This window comes from Coloeus monedula (genome assembly GCF_965178545.1).
Source record: "Coloeus monedula genome assembly, chromosome: 1".
In the NCBI taxonomy this organism is placed as follows: domain Eukaryota; kingdom Metazoa; phylum Chordata; class Aves; order Passeriformes; family Corvidae; genus Coloeus; species Coloeus monedula.
The window spans coordinates 10598000-10624295 of NC_138781.1; the positions used below are offsets into that span (position 1 = coordinate 10598000).

Here is a 26296-nt window from a genome sequence, read left to right on the forward strand (position 1 = left end):
GCGCTCTCTGGGGAGGTTTGCAGCTTGCTAAACCAACGCAGGAAACTAAACCACCCCAACACACTGCCACCTGTACAGTGGCTACTTCCTGGTTCAGCATTGATTCAGCAGCATCCAGTCAGAGAAACGGGATGAAGAAGCAAAGACGGAGCTTTGCTCTCAAATCTAGCCCAGGTTTATCAGAGTGTTTAGACTGTTGTTTCTCTCTGGAAAGCAGCCCCGAGCACGTGTGTGAGTCCCCCTAACTCAACACAAGTCCTAGGAAAGGAGGGGTCCTGTACTGAGCTGGCCAAAACCAGACCCTTGCACTGCTGCTGTCCTACAGAGCACGGCAAAAGCACATTAATGGTGGGGGAAATTTTCAGCTTCTCATTCTGCTGCTGCTGCTCTGTGGATGAAAAGGCCTACCTGGGAGGGCAGCCTGCTCAGTATTGTGCAGAAACAATAGATTTTACTGACAAATATTTGAGGGAAGGCCTTTTATCCCATGTGTTGTTCATCCCTTGACCAACACAAATGGCTAATGTACTGACTTGGTCCTTTGATATATGAACATCTATGGAATTATTTGTAGGTAGATGGTAGGGGAAAGATCCATCTGAGCAACAGTGAAGGTATCAATAAGGTTGTTAATTTCGAAGGAGCTATTTCTCTGTAGCCTAATTTAGGTCCATGGAAGTAGCTGTGTTCCCATCTGTAACAAAGTGCTCTCTTCAAATGTGGCTTTTCAAAATAAAATTATTATTCAAAGCAATGCAGTGTTACATTTTGGCTTCTCAATATATCAAAGTGACTTTTCTCGCTATGAGGAAATATGCTGGATCATTCTGAATTTTCCTAATTGTGCAAGATTTTAAGGGCTGTTTTCAAGGACATGCATCTCTCTAATAACTCATATGCTATGTGCTCTGTAATAACCCTTACAATAAAGTGAAAATCAACCCACTGCTCCCTTAGTCACAGATCTTATTTAAAAATCCCCAAATCTTCAGCAGGCAGGATCAATAAAACAGAATGTCTCCCCTTTTCACTCAAATATGGGAGCTTTTGGAGCTCTAAATGGAAGGAAAGTATACCCTTCCTTTTGTTCAAACAGCAGATATTACTGCACTGTTTACGAAGACAAAATCCTGTGTTTAGTTTTCAATATAGATAATCCTTGAACAAATATATTTTTGCCTGTTTGTCAATCACAGAAATGCCAGTGACAAGCTGGGAGGCATCCCAGAGCAGGCAGCCTTTCTTAAATTAAATGCTGTGCTCCCCCAGTCCTGGACAAGCAGAGGACAGGGCATGACCCCACTGCAGAGCCCCCCAGTTCCCTTGCTCCTGCCAGCTCGGGACCACCAGCAAGGGTGCAGGGAAATGTGTCCCCACGTCACAACCACATCACAGCCTCCACATGCTGGAGCATCACCTCACCACACAACTTGTCTATGGCCCCTCTATGGCACCAACAGAAAAAGGGATGATGAAAATACTAAGGAAAGGGTTTGGAGGCAAACCTACGGGGATGCAGAGGGCTGCAGCCTTGCTCAGGTCAGTCCAAGGCTCCTTGCCCATTGCTGAGACGTGGTGTGACAGCTGGAGCCCCTTTGCTGATGTTTCTAGCACTGACTTGGACATGGGTAGACCTGAAGGGTGACACTTCAACCCCTTTGTAACTGACATGTGGAGAAATTCGCCTGATGCTTCAAAACATCTCAGGGAACTGTGTCCACCTGCCATGGGTGCTCAGGGACTGAAGTGTCTCCTCGGGACCTTTGGAAACCTTGCCCATTAAAAAGCACTGCTGACGAATTTAAAATCTTATTTTGATAAGGCTTTTTGTAAAGGCTTTTTTTTTTATTAAGCGCTTAAAGTCTTATCCACTTGGTGTGTTAACCTCCTGTACCACAGTTTCTATTACCAATATTTCCAGCTATGCTTCACACAACATAAATTGTTATTCAGGGTGGCATGGGCTCAGCAGGACACCTGTGGTGTTCCTATTTATATGACCATTTAGCTATTATTGGTTTGGAAACTGGAACTAGTGCATTAGTTCTTGATCTGTATTTTAACAGTGGGTGGTTTATATATGTTTTCTGGAACATACCTTGTGGTGAGAGATTGAAATTGAACTCTCAGTCACACAGAAAGGGGTTAAGAGAGAGAATTACAAACCGTGTGCACAAATCATCTCTAATTGAAGATCTAGCTGTGTTAATTGATTTTCATTTGCATTAATATGTAGCCTTTGAAGTAGCTTTTCTTAAGAGTTACCTTGTCAGGCTCAGCCTTCTCGTAACAATGGCTCTAGTCGACAGGCTAACACTAAAATAGATCTAAGAATGCCAATTTCTAACACTGACTTTTAGTCTTGCATTTCTATATGCTACATTTAAATACAGCTTAATGTGCTCAACTCATAAAATGCTACTTCAGACTCCCACTGGAAAATCCTGAAACAGTGCCTTAAGGCTACATTACCTTGCAATACTCTGAACATATTCTCAATAAAGATTTCTTCCTATTCTCTAGTTTGTGGGCCCAAATAATCCACAAACCTTAGCCACAGGACATGGGTAGACTGCTCATGCTAATGCAAAGTTTGGAGGTCTTTGTTATCATTTGTGTTGTTTTGTAGGTGAGGTATATGGATATTCAAGGTCTTATTTTACTTCTGGGCTTAATGTCACTTTTTTTTGTGAAGTTTGAGGAAGTGGATGACCATTAACCTGGTGGCAAGAAAATACACAGTCTTTTACAGGTGACCTTTTTGAGAAGTGGTAGTAAGAAAACAATTTTAAGGTCAGAGCTTATAAAACAAACACTGAATTCTGGCTTTTATGTGCTGTTTGTGAGGATTGTTCCCTGCAAATCCTGCACAAGGCAAAGTACATTCCTCAGCCTGCATCCTGCAAGGGGACTTCTGAAAGAGGACAAGTGACACTGCTTGTACATTTACAAATAAGTTTATCCATTCTTTATGTGTGTAGATGGAAATTTGCTGCACAGAAGGCTGGCAACTCTCCAAAGTAACTACATCAGCTTGACATCTAGTGAGCAACAACATCGTCTGCCCTGGCCAAAGCGTGAGGTGTTCAGTCCCCTGGCTGAGGTCTATCAAGGAGGAGGGTTTGGGGAAGAGTAGTGCAATGCAAAACTCCTGAGACACCCAGATAAGAACTAATTTTTGGAATAAACCTTAGTGTTGAATGCTTGCACCAAGATCCTCAAAATAACTTGCACACATGGTATCAGAGGTGAGGTGGTGAGATGGGACCTGGGAATGCACGTTCATACCACGGGTCTGCTGTGCTGTGGGGTCCTGTGGTGGCCTCCTCCCTGTGCTCTCAGCACCACTGCCATTCCTTACCAAACCACCGGCAATGGCAAGCACCAAACCTTTCTGTGCAGCTACGCCCTGCAGAACACCGTGCTATTTCAGAATGGCTGACACTGAGAGAGATAATTTCTCTAGTTTTCTGCATGGAAGAAGAAGGAACCCAAGTGTTGGTGATGAGATAGATAAGCTTGATGAGCTCAGAGCACGGAATAGGAAACTTTATACAGAAGGGGGGTGTGTATATTGCTAAATCTGAGTTACGGTGGGCCTAGAGGATGAGCCATGGTGGAAGGAGACTGGTCTGAAGCTCAGACAGTGTTTCCACAAGTCAGAGAAAAAACTGTATCAAAGGGAAAGTGGTTTCTCTACTCTGTGACAGACTCTGAATTTCCCTTGTAAGTCTGTCCAGAGGGGTGGTAGACTTAAGACTAAGTGCATAGATCTTTGATATTTTGTCCAGACTTTCATGTTTCTTCTGCTGTAGGAATAAGAAGCAGAGACATTTGGAAATTCTGATTTTATATATGCAATCATGTGATTGTGTGAACTGTTACCTGCAAATCTGGCACACATGTACACTCTGTGTGCTCTGGGAAGCCAGCAGGGAGGAGAAGCTCAGTGCTGGGCTTGCTGTGTGCACCTGGAGACCATGTCACCGAAGGGGACACAGAGAGACAGTGTCCCTGAGGCCCTGGGGCACCAGGGGGGTGCTGCAAATCCCACCCCTGCAGCTGACACCTATCAGCTGAGCACATACGAGCCCTGAACATTTCTGAGGGTCAGAGACAGAATGTAGTGCTGAGCCTCCCTAACGTTTGGTTGCTGTGTTTAGATCCTCAAAGAAGAGCGGAGCTCTAGAGATATCCTTGTTTCTTTTTCCCCTAAATGTGTGTGTTTGTGTGTGTGCAAACCTGCACGTGTACATGTGTGCATATGACAATTTTCCTTCAAACATTTGTCTGCTCCCAAACAGTGACTGCAGAGACTTCCATTAGCAGCAGCATTAACCTTGCACTGACCTTGTAATAAGCAAGGTGCGAGCTAGTCCTGCGTCCAGCGTTAGTGTGAGACAGGGAGAAGAAAAGAGGTTTAATTTGGCCCATTGTATGAATTTTGCTGGCACAAAAAGCCCAAATTCTCTTAGGGCTGTAGTGTCTCTGTCGACATAAAGGTTTTAATATAGGTTATGATTAGCATCAAGGAAACATTAAATGACATAAATTTTTCCCCAAACAGATTATTATTTTTGAAACTATTTTTCCCATGTTATTGCTGCTTTTTTGCAAATGCATACGATGCACATTACAGAGGAGAATGAAGGTCAAAAGGTGTTAGTGTAATTAATGAACGATGGGCTACAAAATGTGGTTTAATCCTAAATCCTATGGCACTGAGAGCCTGAAGTCACTCCAGCTGCACTGTGAGGCCCACAGGAGCTGTGAGTGTAAAAGCTGATGCTCTCTTAGGGTGGGTTATTTGGGGATTCACAGACCCCAAACTTTAAATTTACACATATAAATGCATAGGTTTTAAAGCCAGAAGGAACCACCAAGATCTAGTGTGACCTCCTTTATAATGAAGCTGCAGAATTTCACCTCGTAATTCCCTGCCTGAGCCAAATAAAATGACTATTCATACCAGAAGAGCTTGTGCTTTAATTCAGTGAGGGAACAGGTATGATACCAGGGTGTTTATCCTGAGATCTCAACAAAGCCACAGAGCCCAAATAATGCATACCAAGCATCAAATTCTCTCAAACTTGTGGTGATAGTAATAAAAATGGCTCAATGTCTTTGAATAACAAATAAGTCTGATTAAACCACTCTCTGCTTATAGCTTTCCTGCGAGCAAGAAAGAACATAAATCGTTAGATACATGATTTATAGAATATGATTCGCTTTTCTCAGTAACTCTGTGCGTTCTTGGGTCTTTGATATTCTGATAGCAATGTCCTTTGCAAATAATGCAAAATGATGTATATTTTAGCAGCTACTGGCTAGATTCTCAAGAGGAAACATTCTCTAATAGCACAGTGCTCCTGAGGGACTTTTACAAGCAATAAAACCCAAAGCATACAAGCCAGATTTTTTTGTCAAATCTTGCTTATACAAACATGAATTTCAGCTTCAGAGATCTCTTTTCTTCTCACTGCAAGACAAGCCCAGATAATGTGCAACCAGAATCCTGTATCCTGCAGATATTTAAAGAGTCAGCTACCTGTGTGGTAGGGCAAATACTTGGAGTCTGAAACGTGGCACCAACACCACCCACTGACCTCTTCAGTGGGGCAGGAGTGGGAAAGGGCACCCACACAGCAATCTCCTTTTCCACTGAACTCCTTTCCTGCCTCTACTTTCTGTGATCAGAGGGGAAGAAGGCAGAAAACAGTCCTATATGTGGTGAAACAAAGGACAGGTGAAGAAACCTTTGATTTCTCCTCCTTACACATGAGGATAATAATGATTAAAAAATATCATAGATGGCATTTAATGTGGTAAACTGAAATTTGGGATAAAGTATAATGCAGATGTCCTATCCCCTTTGCTCTGCCTCTTTTTTAACTCCACCCTACTGGTGAGAGTAAACATTTGCTCTAGAAAGCAGGGAATGATGATTGCTGATTTTTTTTTTTTTGTCTATGAAAATCCCAAGCTCATTTGAATTACATTTCAAATAATAATTAAAATTGCAGTTTTTCATGCAATATTGAAATAATACTGTCAATTATGAGAGCTGCAAGATTTTTTTTTATCTTGGAAAAATTTTGTGGTAGATTCTATTTTTCTTCACAGAAGAAAATGCAGTTTAGATATGTGTCAACAATGAAAGGATTCACTGAAAGTGCTTTGCAGATGTGCTTGGAGAAAACCCAGCTCCTGAGACTGTGCATTACTGTCAACATCCCCATCAATAGGAAATGTAATAGTGTTTGCAAAGCTGATATTTAATTCACTGGCTAATGGCATTCAAAACCACAGAGAAGTGCAATATTTCTATTCTTGAAATTAAATTTTTTTCGTTTTTTTGAGTCCATGTGAGTCTGAATTTTGAAAACCCAATTGCAACTACACAAAGTGCAGGAGATCCACTGAATACAGTTTGGGTTTTCTGTTACCTCCTTATGAATAAATGAAAACATTTCAGCAGAAGTTGCTCTTTATCCTTCATGCAAGCACAACAGTTGTGATGATTACACTTAGCAGAGGGTGGATTTTGTGAGTCTGGTAGTATTACCATTTGCTGGCTCACTTCTACATTTTTGTGACAAAATGGCAGGCTTTGCTAAGCTGACAGACTAATTTAGCTTTGATAGGTCATCCAGTTAAAGCTAAGAGCAGAATTTATGCATTTGGATTAAACAAATTCTTTATGATTTTTTGGGAAAGATTCTGTCTATGTTGTCCTTTAATAATTGGGCCAAATTTTTGACTGATGTAATTTAACTGAGTTCTTAGGCACGATGTTCCAGCAGAGAATTTGATCATAGCATTTGTGTTTTTATAGCTATAATGTGATGCATTTTATATGCAGGGCTGCATCTGCAGATAATGTACATTACATATATACAAAAATAATTATGAAGTTAAAATATACATACATGCATAGATACATACTAATAGTGCAATACAAGTGCAACCAAGCACACAGACTTTGATTTCGGTTTCTGTTAGCCATCACTTGCCATTAGTTAACACCCTAAACTGAGAATGGTGAATGTGTTTACATTTTATTTATCACCTGGGAATAATTATGAAATATTTATTACATGGAAATTATTCTACATAAATATATGTTCTATTTACAGGACACAACAGAAACTCACAGAGGGGGGTTGTGACATGAGAGTTCTTCAATGACAATTCAAAAAAGTAGAAATATTCCTGGTGGCTTTTAGGGCACTTTATTCAATTGGGTGCAGACGAGCTAAGTTTATCTGTATGATAGCTGGTTTGCAAGTTTTGGGGTAAATGATCCAAGAACAACAGAGTTGATGTATTTTATTTGCACAGTGAAATTCTACTGGCAAAAAAAGCTGCAAAGACAGTTTATATTTTTGTCACGCTGTAATAAGCAACTAACGACCCACAGAGAATTTGGGAAAATGTCCTATTTACATTCCCTCCTATTTATATGGTCTGCTTTTGCATACAAAGGAGGTCTTTGTTTCTGCAGGGCTTGTCAGCACCTGCTGGCTGCATCCTACCGGTCACCATAATCCTCTGTGGCATCGAACTTCCACATGCAAAGACTTTTGCCATGTATATCCATCACATACCTGGCGATTTTGTCTGTGCAGGACATGGTGATGAGCTGCTCTCCCAGCAAGACGCCATCCCACGTCTGTGCTGCGTTGTGACACCGGACAGGAATGGTCCCTTCTCCAGACTCAATCTTTGTGCGGAGATGCCCACGGTATTTCCTCACTATGTGCTTGCTGCTGTTCACTGGGCAAAATAAACACAAGAATGGCAATAATTGAATATTTTCTGAGAGGCTGTGTTGAAGCCATAGCTTGCATTTGCAGAACCACCTGTGGAGGTCCTTTAAATTTGATGAAAATTAGATGAAGTAACAGCCCAAGAAAGCAGTGCAGTGCAGAAAAGAAGGTGCTCCTAGCATGGTTGTCTTTTCACATCAATCAAAGCTAACACAAAGCACACACTGAGCTCATGTTCATCTTCTATTTCCCTTATATGTTTAAAAAGAAGAGAGGTGCTCTGGTTTTTTTAAGAACCGGTACAATTTCTCATTGTAGGGTTGAATTGTGATGATGAGTATTTGAAAAAGCTTGGTTCAGTGAGTGTCATCAAAGACTCAGCTGCATGATGCAAACCAGTCCAATACTCTACTGTGATATTCAGTGACACTTCCTAAATAATTTCAGAATTGAGGTTTTAATTTGTTATCACAAAATTTCACTGTAAATTCTGAAAAGCTAAAGGTTTATACTCTGGATCAAATGCAAATCAAAACTTGCTAGTTGTTCATTGCTGGCTGAAATTCCTTCTAAAGTCTCCCTGAAGTGATGTACTCTCCTGCATTGTGTCATACCAGGATCTTTTATCACTTCTGTGATATTATATATTTGAATGCAAGGCAGCTGCTGCTGGGGTGGCACAGGACAAGTGCTTTAGCTGCTTGCCCTGTGCCATGATGAACTGAGTCCTGCAGATATGCAGTAAATACAGAAGATAATGACATTTCCAAAGCACTTCACCTTCATTTTTATGAAAAGAGAAAAACTGCAGTTCATTATCAAAATCACTCTTATGCTCTTTACACTGTTACTTTACCCCTGGGTATTTTGGTTGTAAAAGAACAGGAAGGAGCAGCAAGGAAATTCTCTGGGTCTGCTCACTGCCTCACCCTCAGAGGGTTTCACTGGAGGTTACCTTCTTCCTAAAGCAGACCTTCCACAGTTTCCCTCTAGCCCAAAGGAAAATAACGAAAGACAGTACACAACTCAGCATCCAAGGAAAAGGAGTGCTGCATTTACAGACATGAGGCTTTTGCCCATATTTCCAACTGTCCTGTGTATTCTTCCATGCCAGCTCCTCATCTGGACCAGAAGGCTTCTACTTGGGAACATGATGCTCCTCAGTCCTCAGTGGGCTACAGGGCTGCCTGTACTTCTGCCACTGAGTAACATGAGTGTGTCAGAGGTTGTGGGGTTGATGGCACCTCTGGCTGTGAGCAGCTGGCTCTGTGCATGATCCCCAGTGCTGGTGGAAGCAGTGGATTGACTGGCTGCTGCCAGTGGGTGGTTTGCAAAAAGGGAGTGGAAATATAAATCACTTCAGCCTATTTGGATTAGCAGAGGCAGCAAACAGATGTAGAACAGCCAAGTCAGCTGTGACCTGCTAGCACAGGGGCAGCTGAGCCCCCAGAAATCATTGCATCTTCTCTCCATTCCTGCTTTTTTAGAATTTAAGATGGGTGTGTATGTGCCAGCAGCAGGCCATGACCAAAACTGGTTTCCACCCCAATTCAGTCTCCATCATATCCAAAATACTGTTTACAAATACTGTTACAGTATTGCTGCTACAGGATCTGAGTTTGGCGAGGAGTGGTTGTTGCACTGCTATCCCCACCAGCAGCCACATCCCAGCAGCAGGGGATGTGGGGGGACCTTGTGCCCAGTTGTCAGCACCTCACAAATCAAGACACTGCAGTAACCACCAGACTTGGAGTATTATGGCTTTTCAAACTTGAGTTGTGGGAGAAACTGGGAACAGCCAAGGAAGAAATAAAAAAATTCAATAAGCAAAAATGCCAGAGTCTCATAAATGTCTCAGATCCCTCTGCTCTCAAATTTACTGGTTGTGCCAACACTGTCAGGAAACCATTTCCATGACTGTGTGTGCTGATCCCTTGTACATCCCTCTTGTCTGGGATGCTAAGTGCAGTATCATTCAGAGGATGCTCTTTGGACAGTATTAGCTATCTGGGAACTGGTCCATATTTTTCTTGGTACTCTGCAAGGAAACATTTTTTAAAACCATGAAACAGAGGTGAGCAGCATTTTTTACTATCAAACCACAGAGTCATGGGAAAGGTACCATGACATTTCAACAACAAAAGTAGAAAGTGATCACTTCTGCTTAGCGAACACATCTAGCTGAACAACAGTGAGAAATGTCTACCAAAACCACTTTGCCTTTGTCTGCACATACTGAGAAATGATGGCATGGCAGAGCGAGATCTCTGCCAGGGAAGCAGTGAAGGGTGACACAAGAGGCTATTGCTGTTTCAGCTGGTGGAAAGTTTGACTTTAAGCAAATCAGGTCTCTTTTCCTGAGCTTTCCCACAGGTATAATGAAGATAATGATGCTTCCTTCTTATGCAAATTAATTTAAAGGTACTGCTCAACAACTATTTATAAAAAACAGATGCTATCCTTCCAGGAAAGATCTACCACAGGAGTCCACCTCCTGGAAATCCCTCAGGATAAAATGATTTTTTACTGGTTCCTTCTCCAACTTTTAAGAAAAATACTTTCTCTTGTTACAATTTTCCCATTTCCCATCTCTCTAGATTTTCCTCTCTTTCCCAGCTCCTGCTCTGAGCCTCCCCTCTAAGTGCCTTGATCTCCTAGATGACTCTCTTTTTCAGGCAATTCAGCGTGTTGATACACCCACATTTCCCATACACACAAAGAGACATGTAACTGCTAGGGAATTTTAGTGACTGCAGTATAAGATGAGCAGCCCATCATTTACGTGGCTTTGATTTCACTACATAAATGTTACCTCAGTGGGGGCAAAGCATCCCACAATATGCTGACAGAGATAAGGAGTGAATTCAGGGGAAAAAACGGCAGCAGGATTGCAAACAGCTGTTGAGCAGCTGGGGGATTTAAAGCACAGACCAACAGTTTTTGGGGAGGGGGATCCAAATGACTTCTGCGAGTTTGGGGGGTCTGTTTCTTTCATTTGTCATTTGTCTGTCTGATCTTCTCAGGACCAAAGGAAGCACAAAGGCCAAAGTAATCCACATCTGGTTGTTCTCACAGCATCTCAACCCTGGACTGCAAGTACCAGAAACTGAACAGAAACTGAAAGTTTCTAAAAGCACTTAGGAAGTGTGTGCAAGTGCACTGATAGTCTCAGTCTCTGAATGCTCATATTGACTCAGTGTCCAGCTTTGCTCCCTGTCCCTGCGCCCTGCCCACAGTGCAGCTGGCATTGGCTGATAGGATTCAGGCATCTGTGGCCAGTGTACACTCACCCCAGGACACACTCCCACAGCTCTGATAAGGAGTTTTAGCTGCTCAGCTGCTATTAAATTCAATGAATAGGGTGTGACTCAAACCTTGTGCCGTGCTGCCTGTCTCAAGCTGCTCACATTGCTGGGGTAGTTGGGACACATGCTGCAAAAGATCATCTGTGGCATTTATATAAAATACTAATAACCCAAAGCTCTGAATGCTTTCAGATTGCCAATGATTAAATAAATCCAAATCTGCAACTGGAACACACTGAGTTCTTTTTTAGCATTTCATTAAGTAGCACAGGAAGATATAAACAAAGGAAAGGATGAGGCTCTGTGAGTTTTGCACTGAAGCTGCAGACAGACTTCAGCCCATAAGCTGCTTGTCAGCAGTGAAAAATGTGGTCCACTTACTGTAACAGCCTGCTACAGATCATTTTAATGCAGTCTCAGAAATATATTTATTTATGCATCTTAAAGTCACAAACTACAGCCTACTGCTGTTCTGCTGTTCAGTATGATCAAAACATCAGTGACTATAAGCATTTCTGATCTTTGCTGTGCTGGTTCTCCAACTGCTTAATCTCAACTAATTGCAGGGGAGAAGGAGTCTGTGGATGCCACTTCAACCAGAACGAAATGTCAGTTCAAACCGGAATTGGAAAGGACAAATTTAAAAATAATTTGGAGTGGGTTTATGATGTGTGCTACACTCAGATGTGGAAATTACTCCTGAGAGTTCCTAAGATAAAAAGGTGCTGGATTAATTACAGGATTAGAAATGTACACAGACAGGTGCATTGTATTGAAAATCAGTGAAACCTGCTGATTTCAAGCCTCACCCCTTATTTTCATATTTTCTCCAGGACCAGTTCTAGCTCACATGGTAATGAAAAAAGCCACTCCATATTTATTATTTAGTTAAAGAGTGAAGAGGAAATGGACAGTGATTAAACAGAATCACACGAGTAAGATTCTGTCTGAAATTTTGCATGACTGCCTCGGAGGTTCATTTTCTGTTTCCCTGCTTCAGTGGGGGCTGTTCTCTCTTCAGGAAAGAAGAAATAAAACATTTTTTTCAGTGCTGGACCCTCCCCTCCTCAGCACGGTTTATAAAGCTTCCTCAGAGCAGTGTGAGACAAAGGGGTGGAAAGAGGAGTGTTAACATCTGACTGCCTTTGTATTTTGATGGTTGTTAGAGATGCACTTTCACCTACCAGATGCTGAATAAATGTGCAATATTACTATTTCAGAAAGTGAAATAGTGTTGAAGTGAGAGTCACAGCACAGTGAATGCTTTGGATGTGTCTCCTCTGCTGGGCAGGGTGGCTGTCCCTGCTGCACTGTGCTTTGGTGACCAGCAGAGAGCCAGGCTGAAATGCCATGGGCCAGCTTTGGAAAGCAAGAAACTTTAGGAGTGTTCTGAAAGAAGTCTGGATTTATGGAAAGAAGGGTCTAAGAGCTGCCCCTGCAGTGACTTCAGGGATGCGTCCTTCCCAAGAGGGAGCACAAGCCCCTGTCTTGTACAGGTTAAACAGGATAAAAGCCTGTTGAGATGAATCCCTAAAAGTCAAGAAATGACTTTTAAATACAGGCCATGAGAGCTGTTGCATCTGAAAGCAGTCCTAGGAGAGATCTGCTTGCTCCCAGAGCCATGTGGCCCCCACCACGCTGTAGCAGAGTTCAGTTCAGATCTATGGTTTGGACAGAATCATTAAGCCCCATATACAAATAAGAATGCTGAGTATGTACTTTATCTGACAATGTTACAAAACCTGGCACACCTGTAATTTTTGGAACTGAAATTAACATTGGAGATTGAACTTCTTTACCTTTTCGCTTCTCCCTGCATCTCTTCTGGCTGAAATACTGTCTTTGGACAGTAGTCCCTAACCTGACAAAATCCATGACCTGATAAATGATGTTACCTTTGGCACATTCTTCTTTCTTCTCTGCATTAATCTTCAAATAACAATTTTCACTCTTTCTACTTCTTCCTTAATTTTTCATCTGACAATAGTTTCTAGTGATGTACTGACAAGGTGTGAAAGCAGTCAATTTGCCCATCTGCAGGTTATCAATATGTGGCATTTAATCCAGAAAAAGCAATGAAGAGAAAACTTGAAGTTTGAATCCACAAGAACAGAAAGGAAGTGACTGTGTTTTTTTTCCTTATCTGCTTTAAGTACCTATGAATTAAATTATTATTTTTGGATTGAATTGTGGTGTTAGAGACAGTAACTGTAGGAAGGGTGTAAGAATAGTATTCCAGCATATTAACGTTTATCAGTGAGTGTTTTAATGAAAACTTTTAATTTTGGTCCATCAAAATGCCTCCATATATGATTACTGAGGGGAAAAATTTAATCTGTTCAGATGACATAACACTTTTACAATGAGTTTTTATTATCTTTGTAGGTTAATATGGAATGTATTGAAAGTTCATTCTAGGGAGAGGTGCCAAAATACCTTCATTGAACCTATGCTAGAGCAGAGAATGTCTCTCTAAAACATGAAACCAATTTTACCATCAGACTAACTTCTAAGTAAGTGTGGAATCTCAGCAGGCTTTAATACCCTGAGAGGAAAAAAAAATCTGAGAGAAACAGCTCAAAGCCTACAAACAGGTTTTTTCTAATGTCTGTCTTCAAGGAATGCCTGGGATCAAAATGTGAGCAATGAGTTTAAACTCACTTTAAAACAATTTTTTGGCAGCAAAGTCATTCACAGCTTCCTCTGAGAGTTATAAATGACTGTTCCAGGCACGGAGGAATGAGCAGTACTGGGTCAGGTGTCAGGGAGATCCTTTGTGCCACCTACAAAGCCAGGCTGTGGACTCCAACCTGCTCTGGAGTAGAACAGCATTAGTTTGTTGAAGGCCAAAAGTACAAGATTTATCAGTGGGATTAAGATTCTGGGCATGTGGCAATCAAGGAAAGTACAACTCAAGCACTTCAAGATTATTATTTTTAATTACAAATTGCTCCTCTCATCTAAAATCAGACATGTCCCGCCGTGGCTTTGAAAGTGCAGCTGCTCCCACAGAGCAGTGTCTAGAGATCTGGCAAAGGGCTGCACTGGTGCTGTGAACTCTGTGAGAAGACTTCTGCCTCTGAGGCCTGCATCAGGCTTGTCACCAGACAGAGAGGCCACTAGATGGTCTCCAGCAATGCACAGCTGATCTTTGTGGAGAGATGCTGCTGGTTCCCAGGTCAGCAGCTGATCAAAGCCAGTGGCTGGAGGCTGCATGTGGAGAGTGAGATGCTGCATCCATCAGAGACCAGGGAGGACCAGCCATTCAGCCATGTCCTAAACCATGCACCATTGTATCTTTCTTTTCTTTTTTTTATTTTTTTTTTGTTAATGAGAAATGTTTTCTCTTAAAGCTAAGCTTTATCTTTTAAATATACTTTGTGTGAAAATTGTATCAACATCACTGGAATCGCCTATTTGGTGACAATTCTCTCCCCTGCCATATTTTAATCAAAAAGTTTACACAAACATAGAGAATGTGTTATTCATCATAACCCTCTTTTATCAACAAAACATGCTGTTATTCATGTGGCTTTGGGATTTTGTTGCTTTTGGGAAATTGAAATCTTCAAGGATGGTTTACAGAGAATGTTGTGAAAGAAGTCAGCAAAATATGAAAACAGAAAATGAACCCCATGAGACAGAAACAAGAGCCATCTGTCAACAAGGTCAACAGATTTTCAGCCCCACTGTAGTTAGTATGAGTCTAGAGAGGCTGTGGTTCCTGATGCATCACCACATATATTCTACTTCAGCTTCTGGAGCTTTGGAGTCCTATGGTTTCTGGCTGAAGAAATTAAATCTTGATCGCCAGGAAATGGTTCCCGTTGGCCTTAAAAATCTGTGATTTTAGTTGCCAAATTATTCTGAATAATTTTATAACAGTGCATAGAATCTACAATGTTTTCCATTTTAATATTCTACTCTCAGCATTCATTACCCTTTCTCAGAGCTGTGATTGTTGGATACCTTTTATTCCCATTTTACAGACATAGAAATAGAAGTTACCAGAGTGAGGTGAGTTGCCCAAGACTGGCCAGAGAAGGCAGCTTGCAGGATCATGGTTAGAATTAAATTGTTTGTTACTCATACAGATGTCTTCAGATTTTTCTCCTAAGACTCCAAGAAACTCCCCAGAAGTCTAAGGACTTCCAGAACTCCCACAAATCTTAACTGGACCTGGAGCTGCCTAATAAGCTTTCTAAAACTCAGCTTATGAGTTTTACCTGTGATTCCAACTCAGTGGAAGGGTAAATTAGAGTAAATTAGATCTGAGTGGGTGTAGTTTTCACCCACAGAGACTTTTCCCAACTATGGTTTGATATTTTCCACCAAAAAAAACCCCCGTGCCTTATTTAGGTGAGTATCTTTAGTAGGCTGTGGGATGGCGGGGTGGAATGGGGGAATGTCCAGGAGCATGTGGTCTCTTTTTCCCTGCTGCAGAGGGCTTTGGAGACACCACTATTCCTTGGGCTGGACAAATCTGGGGACAGGGAGCAATTTCTTGGTGAAATTTTCTACTACTATTCTGAAAACTTCTCGGGCATGGTCTTTTGCTGATTAATGCAGCCTTTTTATCACATCTGAACATTGCATCTAAATGCAGTGTTTTACAAAGCAGCAAAACCCATAACAAAGCAGAATCAATAAATACAGTGCAATGCCCTTCGGCAATTCAAGCATTCTGTTAAAATTAGAATCTGATTATAGCTGTGGAAGCCTGTTTTCCTGAATCCTAGCAAACACATTTTGCTTTACATGAAAGCTTTTCAAAGCTGTGGCCAATGCTGGCTCTGAGCAATCCATAGTTTTCAGCATATTCTTTCTCTTTTCCTGGATAGACACACACTGCACTGACATATACTTCTAAAAATCTTGTTTTCTACTTTAAACTCCCCCTGAAACAACAAAACTCAAATAAGCAAAAGCAGCCAAGAATATCACAAGGAGAAGGAATTGGGACATTTTCAATGAATTGTCAAAGGCAAAGAGTTTTCTCATGATGTGTCAGTTCTGACAAAGTTTTAAAACACAGAGTTAAGAAAGGGAGCTGTCTAGCTCAGCTGATAGGGAATTCACTGATCCAGGACTTGAGAGACACAGATTCAAGTTTTTATTTGATTCTAAGTGGCCTTGAATGAAAACGCTTACCCTGAACTAGGCATGGGAGGAAATCAAATAGGGTTTTTCTACCCCTTGTTACTGATGACCAGGAGACATGAGAAATATAAGATGCAATCCCACTTTCACACAATTATTTTCTTTTAAATTTTGCCTGACACGTTTTGGTTTCTTTCCAGCCAGTCAGTACTCTGAGACCTGAAATTGTCCATGAAGTGAAGTTGTTATTCACCAGTCAACTTTAGCAAAACTCCACTAAGAACCTAACCACCCAGCCTGGTGGAGGTTAATAATGGAATATAAAGCAACAGCAAACTTTTACAGGTTGATTAATTGCACTGAAAGCTTCAGGACTCCAGTGTAGCAAAATGGGAGCCTCTTTCCAAGGTGCATTCTGGGCTCTAGCATGACAATGCCAACAATAAAACCATGAGTGCTTTCACAGCTCTCCTAAGCCTGGACACCACTGGTTTCTCTGGCAGGTTTAGGGGCTAGAACTGAGCTTTGAGATTGGCAAAAGGTTTAGCATGACAGGCCATGTAAGGCATCACACCTCTCCTTTGGGTTACCAAAAGTGATGGGATTTCCAGAACACGTGGACCACATACTTGCAGATCCTCTGGCACTGCTGCTCTGTCTGAGCAATGGGTCCATCTGAGCATTGAGATGCAACAGCTGCTGCTGCTGCAGCTTTTCCCTCAAGTGGCATCAGAAGAGCTCAGGGTTCACAGCAAAGGGCTTGGGCCAGTCACCATCTCCATTCTGGTACCCCTGACATGAGTCTTTCCCCCCTTTTCCATTCTCTCCCTTCCCTGCAGCCTTGGATGAGAGAGAGTGAGTAGGAGAGGCTGGGGGAGGAAAAGCTTCTTGCAGCACCAGAGATGGCTTCAGCCAGTGCCTGCAGGTCCTGTGGGTGTTGTGCATTGGAAGAAGCAGAGGGGCTTCACTCATCTTGAAGAGTCCCTCCACCCCTCACAGGCTTTATGTCGCTGTCTCTCGCCCACTCCCCATCATAGCTGAACATCACAGACCCACTCTCCCTCAAACTTTCCCATACTCACTGTGGCCCTCCTGTCCCAGGGTCCCACTGATTCCTCTCAGCCACACTTTCTTCTCCTGAAATCACTTTGCCCACCTTCCCCAAAAGAAGAAAGCTCCCCCACAGTGCCAGCATGGATTTATTTTAGATGCTGGGAAGAAATCTTTGAACTGTCTACATGCAGCACCACCTCCACACCTGGAAAGCCCTGAGCTAAATCAGACCACTGCTCAGGCCTGCAGTGCTTGTGGGGACAGAGGACCACCACACCTGGGCCGGGCTCTGTTGTCACCTTTGCCCATCCGGGCCAGGAGCACACTTCACCTCTGCTGCCAGCCATAGGTGAAGTGTGTAAGTGATGGAGAGATTTAACCAGAGGGAACTGTCCTGTGACCATGCTTTCCCTACCAAACTAACATGAGTGAAAGCAGTCACACTGAAACACATTTCAGCAGCCTGGGAAGATTGAGTTAGAAAACAGGGCAATTACATATAAACCTAATGCCTGCTAAGAGTCCTGAGCAGGGACACAAGCTCCTTGACAGACCAGCTTCTAGTTAGCTGTAGAAAGTTGCTGCATTTCCTCTGTGTTTACTTTCGTAAATTGAGGCTGGGTCAGTGGCACAAGCAGAAAGGGCCACTGCTTCCACAGAACTTGACCTCAAAGGAGGACGGCAAAGAGTGCTGTGCTCATATCTGAACCCAAACCTTTTGGATAAGACCCAGCCCAGTCTTAATGAAGTGAAAGGACAATTTCCTTCCACTTTCTTTAATACTAATTCCCTAGCCTATGAAGTAATGCAAGAGCCTCTTGCTGTATCTGCAATTTCTGCAGCATCCTTTATATGACAAAGCAATCTGGGCTGACCACAATAATTCACCTAGAGCTAGGATTATTTCTCCTGAGGCAGTATTCAGCACTACAGCCTACAGTGGTGTATGCATTTTTTAGTTCCGTGTTACTTCTGGGCATGGTTCTCTATGATAATTTTGTTCTGGGATCCTCCAAGGTATTGTTCTGCTCGGTCATATGAAAAATAGGAAAATAATGCACTTTCATCCCAGTTCCACAGATGGGCCATTCATCAGCATAAAATCAACTTTGCAGCCTAGGAGGAAGCTGCACCATGCACCAAATAGCTACGACTTTCCAAGATGGTTTCCCAAACTGCATCAGGCCAGCAGCCGTGACAGAGAGATGCGAGACCTGAGAGCACTTGTGCAATGGGAACAAAAAATAGTGTCCAAGTCCAAGGGATGACCTATGGTTATCCTCAATTTTTGTAATTGGAAAGTTAATCACTTTGTTAGAACCTGAATTTTCTTGTAGTTCCAGATATCTAATTTCTTTTCAGATCACTGGGTTACTTAGATGGCTCTTCTTGAAGTGCTTTCCCCTTTTATCATCTACTCACAAGAACAGAATTTGCCCATTTACACAAAACATGGGATTGGTAACAGGAAGGCAGAGATTTCTTGCCCTTGCACATCCAGAAATGTTCACCAAACCCATTGGTTTGGGGATTGATTCTAGCCCAGTGACTGCCATAAGTATCCTCATTGTATTTCCATCCTGATAGCTCCCTGCCGGACACTGAATGCTGAGCTCTGGGGCTGAGACTCTCGTGACAATTTTGGGAGATCATTTGGGTCCTTGTCTTGGAGACAGACAGACTCCTTAGAGGGTCTCTGTGTGAATCTGGTCTTCTCCAGCCAGTCTGCTCAGGATATGACTTTCAGAGATCTGGTCTGGGGATGATGCAACCTGGGCCAGCCCCATCTGGACACAGAGTGCTGAGTTACTGGTGTGAGCAGGGCACCCCTTCACCCCCTGGATTTGGGGGTTAACAGAGCATTTTTTTCTGAGAATGGAATGTAAAATCCAGCAGCCAGAATCACAAGCAGGGAAAGCACAAGTCTGCACAGTGAAAGCAGACTTGAAGTAGAGAGCACAAATATGTCTCTCTGGGTACTCTTCAGTTCCCCAACTCTCTGAAAACTGCAGTGCACATCTCCTGACCACATCACCTACCAAGGCAATGATCTGGCTCACGTGGCTGCAAATGGGTCCTGCCTAGATGAGAGCTCTGTCAAATGTGTGTGCATGAGAGCTTCAGCACAGCTGTAGGTTAATAGACAAGCAGGAGAAAAACCCCATGTGGAGCAGATGCAATGGTGTGTTTCAGACCTAAAGGAAGTGTGGGATAAAACAGGAGCTGGGCTATCAAGGAGGCAATGGCACAAGGCAATACAGCATGTTAGCAGGAGATAAAAAAGCAGCCCAGGGGAGAAGAACTGAGAGAAGCCCTGGGGCAGATTCTGTTTGTCTCTTTGACAATCCATGTAGTGAAAAAGAGAGAGCACATCTCTAGAAAAAAGATGGACAATGAGGTAAAATACTGCCAGGGAAGGAGGAGTGGGGAAGTAGAGGATTTCTTTAGCTCAAATTTACAAGCAATTCATTTTGCTTTCCAAGAGACTTAAAAATAATGCCAATGAGTCAAGAAGCACTAAATTAGCTAGGATGGTGCTCTAGCAAATCAGGAGCTTGATTACTCTGTGGTTTGGCCTAGATTTAGGAGAAAGTGTAAAATATGCAACAAATACTACAGGGTGAGCTGCCCCCAGGGCTCCACCTCAGGAGCTGGAGCGTGTGCCATAATGGGAACCAGCAGCCCCCTTAGGCCCTTCAGGAAACCCACGTGAATTGATGCCGTGATACTGCCCTTAGGAGAGGTCAGAAACCCAGGCACACCTTGCTCAGATGTACACAAAGAGAGAAGGCACCATACAGGGAGATGTCCCAGGCTCCCTGACCTGCAGCACTGAACTGAAGCAGGGGAAGAATCTGAGTCTGTGAAGGGGCAGTTAGGGTTGTGAGGACACTGGGAACATGTTGCCTTTTCACCATATAGCTGTGCTACAGCCTTGAGGCTGACCTTGGAAAATTATGAAAAGGGTCTTGGGAAGGAGACTGACTGGAGAGAATGAGCCAGGACAAACCCATAAAAAGCACCTGAAACATTTCCCAGTCTCATATTCCTGCATCATCTGACCTGGCTGGTCTCCTCTCCTGCTTTCAGCTGCTCTTGCCCCTCTCCCCTCAGCCTCTTCCCCTACTCTTGCAGGTTGTACCTCCTTCCAAAGCTCTGACTTCACTTCCTGTAAGCTCTTCCAACCTCCTGACCTACCAAAAAAGTTAGAAAACCCCTCCATGGTCAAAGCAGCCCGGTCCAACTGGGTTTTGTCTCTCTTTTAGAGCTGCCTAAGGATGTATCAACAAACAAGTCAGCTTATGTCTGATTCAAGAAGAGCATCTCTGCAAATTAAAGTGAGATTTTATCTCCTTGTTCCTAATCTCTTACTTTCCTGCATGAAGCTGGCATGGATGTGGGCTCCCTGGACCTCTCCTCTGCATTGCAGCTGTCAGTCTTTCACACATGTCACAAACTTGGTACTCTGCTCTACCCAGTAACAAGTAAACTGGGTTTCAAAAGCATGCTAGCTTACCTCCTCCCTTACCAGAACAAAGCTCATAAGAAGGAAATGTGAGGCCTCCCTGAGGGTGCTGGAAAGACACGGTGGATAATAGGAAATTTTTGGAAGGAGATTTGAGAAGTGGATTTTACTCACTCCCTATATTGATAAAGGCTTATCATATTCCTTCTCAAAACCAGGAACCACATGGTGAGGCACCGGTTTTAAATGTTAATGCATCTTTAGAGAATAATCAGTAATGTTTGATGGCTTGTGCTAGCTCTAGGAGAGGTTTCTTTGTTGTTTAAGAAATGAAGCAGCATTCATCTGGAGTTTCTTGTCATTACTGGATGAAAGAAAGGTTATTTCTTTAGGAAAAAAAAGAGGAAAGAGAAGATCTGAATGATAAACATTATAAAATACTTATCTTCCCAGATGTCTCTGAGATAATGTGAGCTAAAAGGAAATGCTTATCTCACTGAAGGACAGTTTTTGGCAACATGGGTTTCTACACAGTGCTAAATTATTTTAAGAGCACAGGACAAAGGTAGAGAGATCTGGTTAAAAGAGTGAATTATGAGCCAGGTAGAGCATCTCTTCGGGTCCTGATACTGAATCTCTGTGTAACCTTGGCTAAGCCACACAAACCTTTCTGCCTCAGCTTCTGCTTGGGACAATAATTGGTGTAATAGCCAACAGGAAAATTATTTTCATGGTAAGTTTACTGTTTACTGCCTGTGTCAGGTACTGTGTGATTATATATTTTTAAACACAGCTGCTTGTATATCTTGTTATCTATAGAAGCTCATTAGCTGGAAGATTTATGTGGTCTTTGAAGAAATCCATGAGCCAAGCAGGGTTCACCTCCAGGGCTGGGTTCAGCTGCATATAAACAGGCAGCACTGGCTGTCATCTGCCCAAAGCACCAACTTTCTCATGCAAAGAAGAGCAGAACCCAGCCTGGACAGCCTCTGGTTGCTTTTGAGAATGGACCACATTTTAAAACTTATTACAGATTTTGGTGCTTCCAATTGTGATATCAACTAAGGGCTGCCCTAGGAAGCCTGCCTTCTGGAAAACATGAGTGCCTTTAACCAAACATAAAGCCTTTTTAGATAGTTCTTGATACACCTATAAAGTAGAAGGCCAAAGATCACTATTGTTTTTTGATATTCATAAGCAGCGCCTTTTTTATTTTTAATTTTGATTTAAGATGATGCTATATCTTTTAATTTTGTTAATTCATCAGGAATTTGTCAATTTGATTTTGTGTTTTAAACACTTACTTGCTTTTGTTCATTTTATAAACCCTCCTGGCAGAATGTAGAAATCATGTCAGGCAAGGACCACATTTCCTTCCTGAATAGGTGCATTCTGCTTTCTCGCCCCAGCAAGCTGCTCTTTCACACATGAAAAAAAATTCTATTCTGGACAGAATAATACCTAATCATTAATAAATAACTTATACAAATAAGAAATCACACAGGAGTGAAACTACCGTCTGATGGATTTGCCTGTGAGGAAGCGAGGTCGTTGTGTGACCTTGGGTGATTAATTTTACATTCCCATGTCTATGCTTCCTCCTCCATCCATTCTTTTGTCTTGCCTGCTTCACATTCAAGGTAGTCAGGGCAAGGACTATTTCTCATTATGTGTACATTTGGCAGCCAGCACTATGGACTTTGCAGCACTGTTAAATGCATGTATGAGGAGCAGTACCTGGGGCAGAGGTAAGAGAGTACTTTGTGCCTTGTGTATTGGATCATGGGGTGACAGGCATGTGATAACAAGCCACAGATCTCTGGAGTCCCCTGTCCCTTGCTGGGGGAATTCCATGTGGCTAGGCAGGGATAAAGCTGGTGCAGTGGGAAAGCAACAAGGATGTGCCTCGGCCACGGCAGGGCAAGGACAGGGACGTGCATGTTTGGGGAGTGATGAGGTGAGAGTGCTGGGTCAAGCGCTGGAGATGGGATTTGTCATCACAGACAACAAGCTCTGCAGGTCTGTGGGTGGCACACACTGGCTCAAGAACCAATTTGTTTATCTCATTTGCAGGATCACCTCTAGAGAAGAAATCCCTGGAAAATCATGTGTTTGCCTGAATGCCATAGATATGGTTGTAGGGACTCTAAGGAAGGCTTACCTGGGGGACTCCAACTAACCCATCTGCCATGCAGTGACCATGCAGTATATTTGACATAGGCAGGATGGCTTGGGAAGAATCCTTTCCGTAAGGATCTTGCCATTATTTGCTGCAAGTGCAGGTGATATTTGGAGAGAGTCTGACGAACAATCAACACCACAGATGTGCTGTATCATATCATATCATATCATATCATATCATATATCATGTCGTATTAGTGCTCTTCTTCAGACTCCTAGCTGTTGCAGCCTGGTTTAGTGTAAATGCAACCCTTGAACCCATATGTACTGTGTGAATCCTGAGTAGAGTCTATGCATCTTCAGTTAGAGCCCTGATCCTCTGGTCCAGCCTCTGGCTGTGGCTTCAAGGATCTCTTTGATCATGGGGATGCTTTCCAAAACACTTATTTACTTTTAGGGTTGTATGTAGCAAGCAGGAAATGCAGGCTTTAAGGGATGTATTCCCCAGCAGAGCCACAGAGCCCCAGGAGTGCAGAGCTGCCTTGCCAAGCTCTGATTTTCCCTGCACACCTTCCCCAGCACATGGGACCAAGCACCAGTTGCACAGACACACACACACACACACACACACACACTCTCTAAAGCCTGTAGTGTTTTTGCTTTCAAGTGAAACACTTTCTGCCAGCAAAGAAAGAGAGCAAAAAGAACTGATCTTAGGAAAAAACACCAAAAAAAGACAAAAGACGCACAAAGGAGAAAAAGGAGAGGGAAGATTTTTCCTTACAGTCGGTTGTGATTTCGTAGGGGGAGTTGAGGCGCGCGTCTCCGCAGGGTGAAGTGCTCACATACAGATGGAACAGGATGTTCTCCCGCAGCCTGTAGCCTCCTTCTTTTAATCGCACGAAGATTGATCGCTCCCAGTCTTCTCGCCGTTTGCTATAATCACAAAAGAGGTTCCAGGTCATTTGTTACATGCCAAATCAGAAACATTTCTGTGCTGTCTCTCTCTCCTTTTCTCCGTCAGCTTGTTTGTTTGTTTTTATTAGCACCTGGCATCATATATTTTGCCTAGTGACAACAAGAGAAAAACAATAAGCTTCTCTGAGTGAAGAAATGTGTGAAGGAGATCAGAACTGCTAAAGGGCTTTTGGCTTCCGTACCTAAGATATATTCTAATGATAAAATGTGGATTTTTGAAGGGTAACTCTCCTTCCTTATGCACAGATGCATAAACACACTGATTTTAAAGTGGTTCTGGTGCATGAAAAAAGAAAAAGTTCTCTTGGGCTCTCATGTGAACACATCAGCTCTGCTGATCACAATACCTAGGCACATGTTTGAATCCCATTAACATCAATCACCACAGATGAGATGCGTGTTCATATGCTCCACTGAAAAGGGCCTCTAACAAAGCACCCAAATTTTATGACCACTGCCAGCCCTCCCTTCTCCCCACGTGTTGCCCTTTTCCCTCATTCAACCAGAGCCACCTACAAATGCTCCACCTAGGCCAGCAGGGTCCTCTTGGTCACTTGGCATTTTTGGAAATCAGAGGCCATCTTAAGAAGGGTGGACAAAACTTGCGCGGGCTTTTCTCAGCTGAGTTGAAAAAGATACTTATCAAGATGAAGCTTTTATCTTTGCAGTGGTTCAGCAGCTAGATGGGGATGCAGTGCACATATTCCATTAGCAACAGCTGCCCGGGAGGCCAAACCCTCCCAGTGCTGCTGTTTGCAGCAACAGCACAGCATTAAGGCTCTGCTGCTGTGCGGTTCCTCCAATGAGTTACATTTAGGAAGATATGGGTAATTTCTGTGACAGACAGCTGCCTCTAATACATGTATTTAGGTGATGGTCACGATTATAATTTTGAAGGTGAAAATGTGATTGGTGAAATTATGATGAGACTCCTTTCCCTTCGATGGCCTGGTCCTTCCCTCAAAAACTTAAGGGTCTTTTTGTAGGAATATCTCTGAATAGAATGGCACCTGCAGGTAATGATTTTCCTAGGATGCTGTTAATAAGCTGGAATCCCACCCGTTTAATTCACTACAGGACAGCCCATTAACCAAGGCGATTTCTGGCTATCTCTCTGCCTCCTGATACTGCAAACAGGGGTGCTTTTTACTCAGCCTTTGAGCGAGTCCTTGGCTTTCATCCAAGCTGCCTCTGCCTGTTTTCTCCCAGTGCAGCCTCTGTGCTATTGAAGCTGTTTGGCTGTCACTCTTCCATGGTTTGGGTGTTTTGTCATTTTTTGATGCCAGGATGCGTTTGCTGTCAGGAGGAATTTACAGGCACATTAGCTTGCCTGTCAGGGACAGGGAGTCACACCGGCTGCCGAGCTGGGGCTGCCACATGCAGCTCCTTCATTTTCTGCTGGCTGTGGTGGAATTTCCCAACTGCACTAATTATATTATCGCCCTGATACAAGTCTCTGAAATAATAAAATCTCTGTAAGTCCTGCTGCTTGGACTTTAGAGCAATTGCAGGTAGTTTTAAATAATTCACTGCAAAATCAGCTGGGAGAATACAAAACTGTGCAGTCCAAATGCCTGCTATTATTACATTAAATCTCACCAGAATGTGGGGGGGCAGCTTGCAGCACTTGGAGACAGTTGCTATGTAGGGTTGGAACAGTAATGCTTTGGGCTGGATTTCAGCAGTTCAGCCTCCATCCTATTTTCACTGGTCATTGTTTTTCACTGATTAACCTTGCACTCTTACCTCTTTATGAGCACGAACAAGGGTCTGTGGCCAGTGTGGCTGCCAGGTTGGGTGATGGACAGCTGCTCTAAAAATAGTTGGCAGGGCTGGAGGGCAAGGCAGCTTGACTCTTTCTCCAGGAGGCTGAGGTTCTTCATATCACATAGGGTCCTGACCTGCCTTTGGGATGGTTTTTTAGGAGATGACCTCAAACATGAGGTTCATTTCTGCACTGTGGCCAAATATGCTTAATAACAAAACTGGAAAAGAGTTGTTGGAAAAGTTTGGGTTGCAACACCATCTGCCATGGCTTAGTAAAGATTCTTGTGCGTGGGACGTTTGGGGTATTTCGAAGCCCAGGGGGACACAGGGATCTTGTAAAAATGGTCAGGTGAAGCATGAGATGCACTTTTGCCAAGTCACCTCTACACCAGCACCAGCACCCTTGTGCCTTGCCTCTGGGACAGGTGTTTTGGACTGTGAGGGAGAAGATGGCTTTGCAGTAGCAGTCCATTACAATGTCCTTTGCACAGCCATACACAACCTGCACAAAGCAATGGAGAGAGGAGCCCACAGTGAGCCTACAGATCCCATTCATTCAGGGGGTGGCATTAAAATGTCATTTCTGCATGCTGGCAGTGGCTAAAAGAGCAGAATTAATCCCTAAACCTTTGCCTTTTACGAATTTCTGTGGGAGTTAGGATTTGAGGCTGATTGAAGAGGAATATTTAAGAACGTGCTCAATTATAATCTTGTGTTTAAGTTTATTATTCAGCATA

General features: G+C 43.0%; 1 protein-coding gene across 1 annotated transcript in view; it reads right to left on the reverse strand.

Annotated features, from left to right (window-relative positions):
- Positions 1-26296, reverse strand: part of ADARB2 (adenosine deaminase RNA specific B2 (inactive)) — a gene marked incomplete at both ends in the record, with an annotated part of 303563 nt that overhangs the window by 11317 nt on the left and 265950 nt on the right. Inside the window, 2 exons of the mRNA XM_082280996.1 lie at positions 7608-7776; positions 23599-23750. Of these exons, the coding sequence (XP_082137122.1) occupies positions 7608-7776; positions 23599-23750 (321 nt within the window). The remainder of the gene's footprint in view (positions 1-7607; positions 7777-23598; positions 23751-26296) is intronic.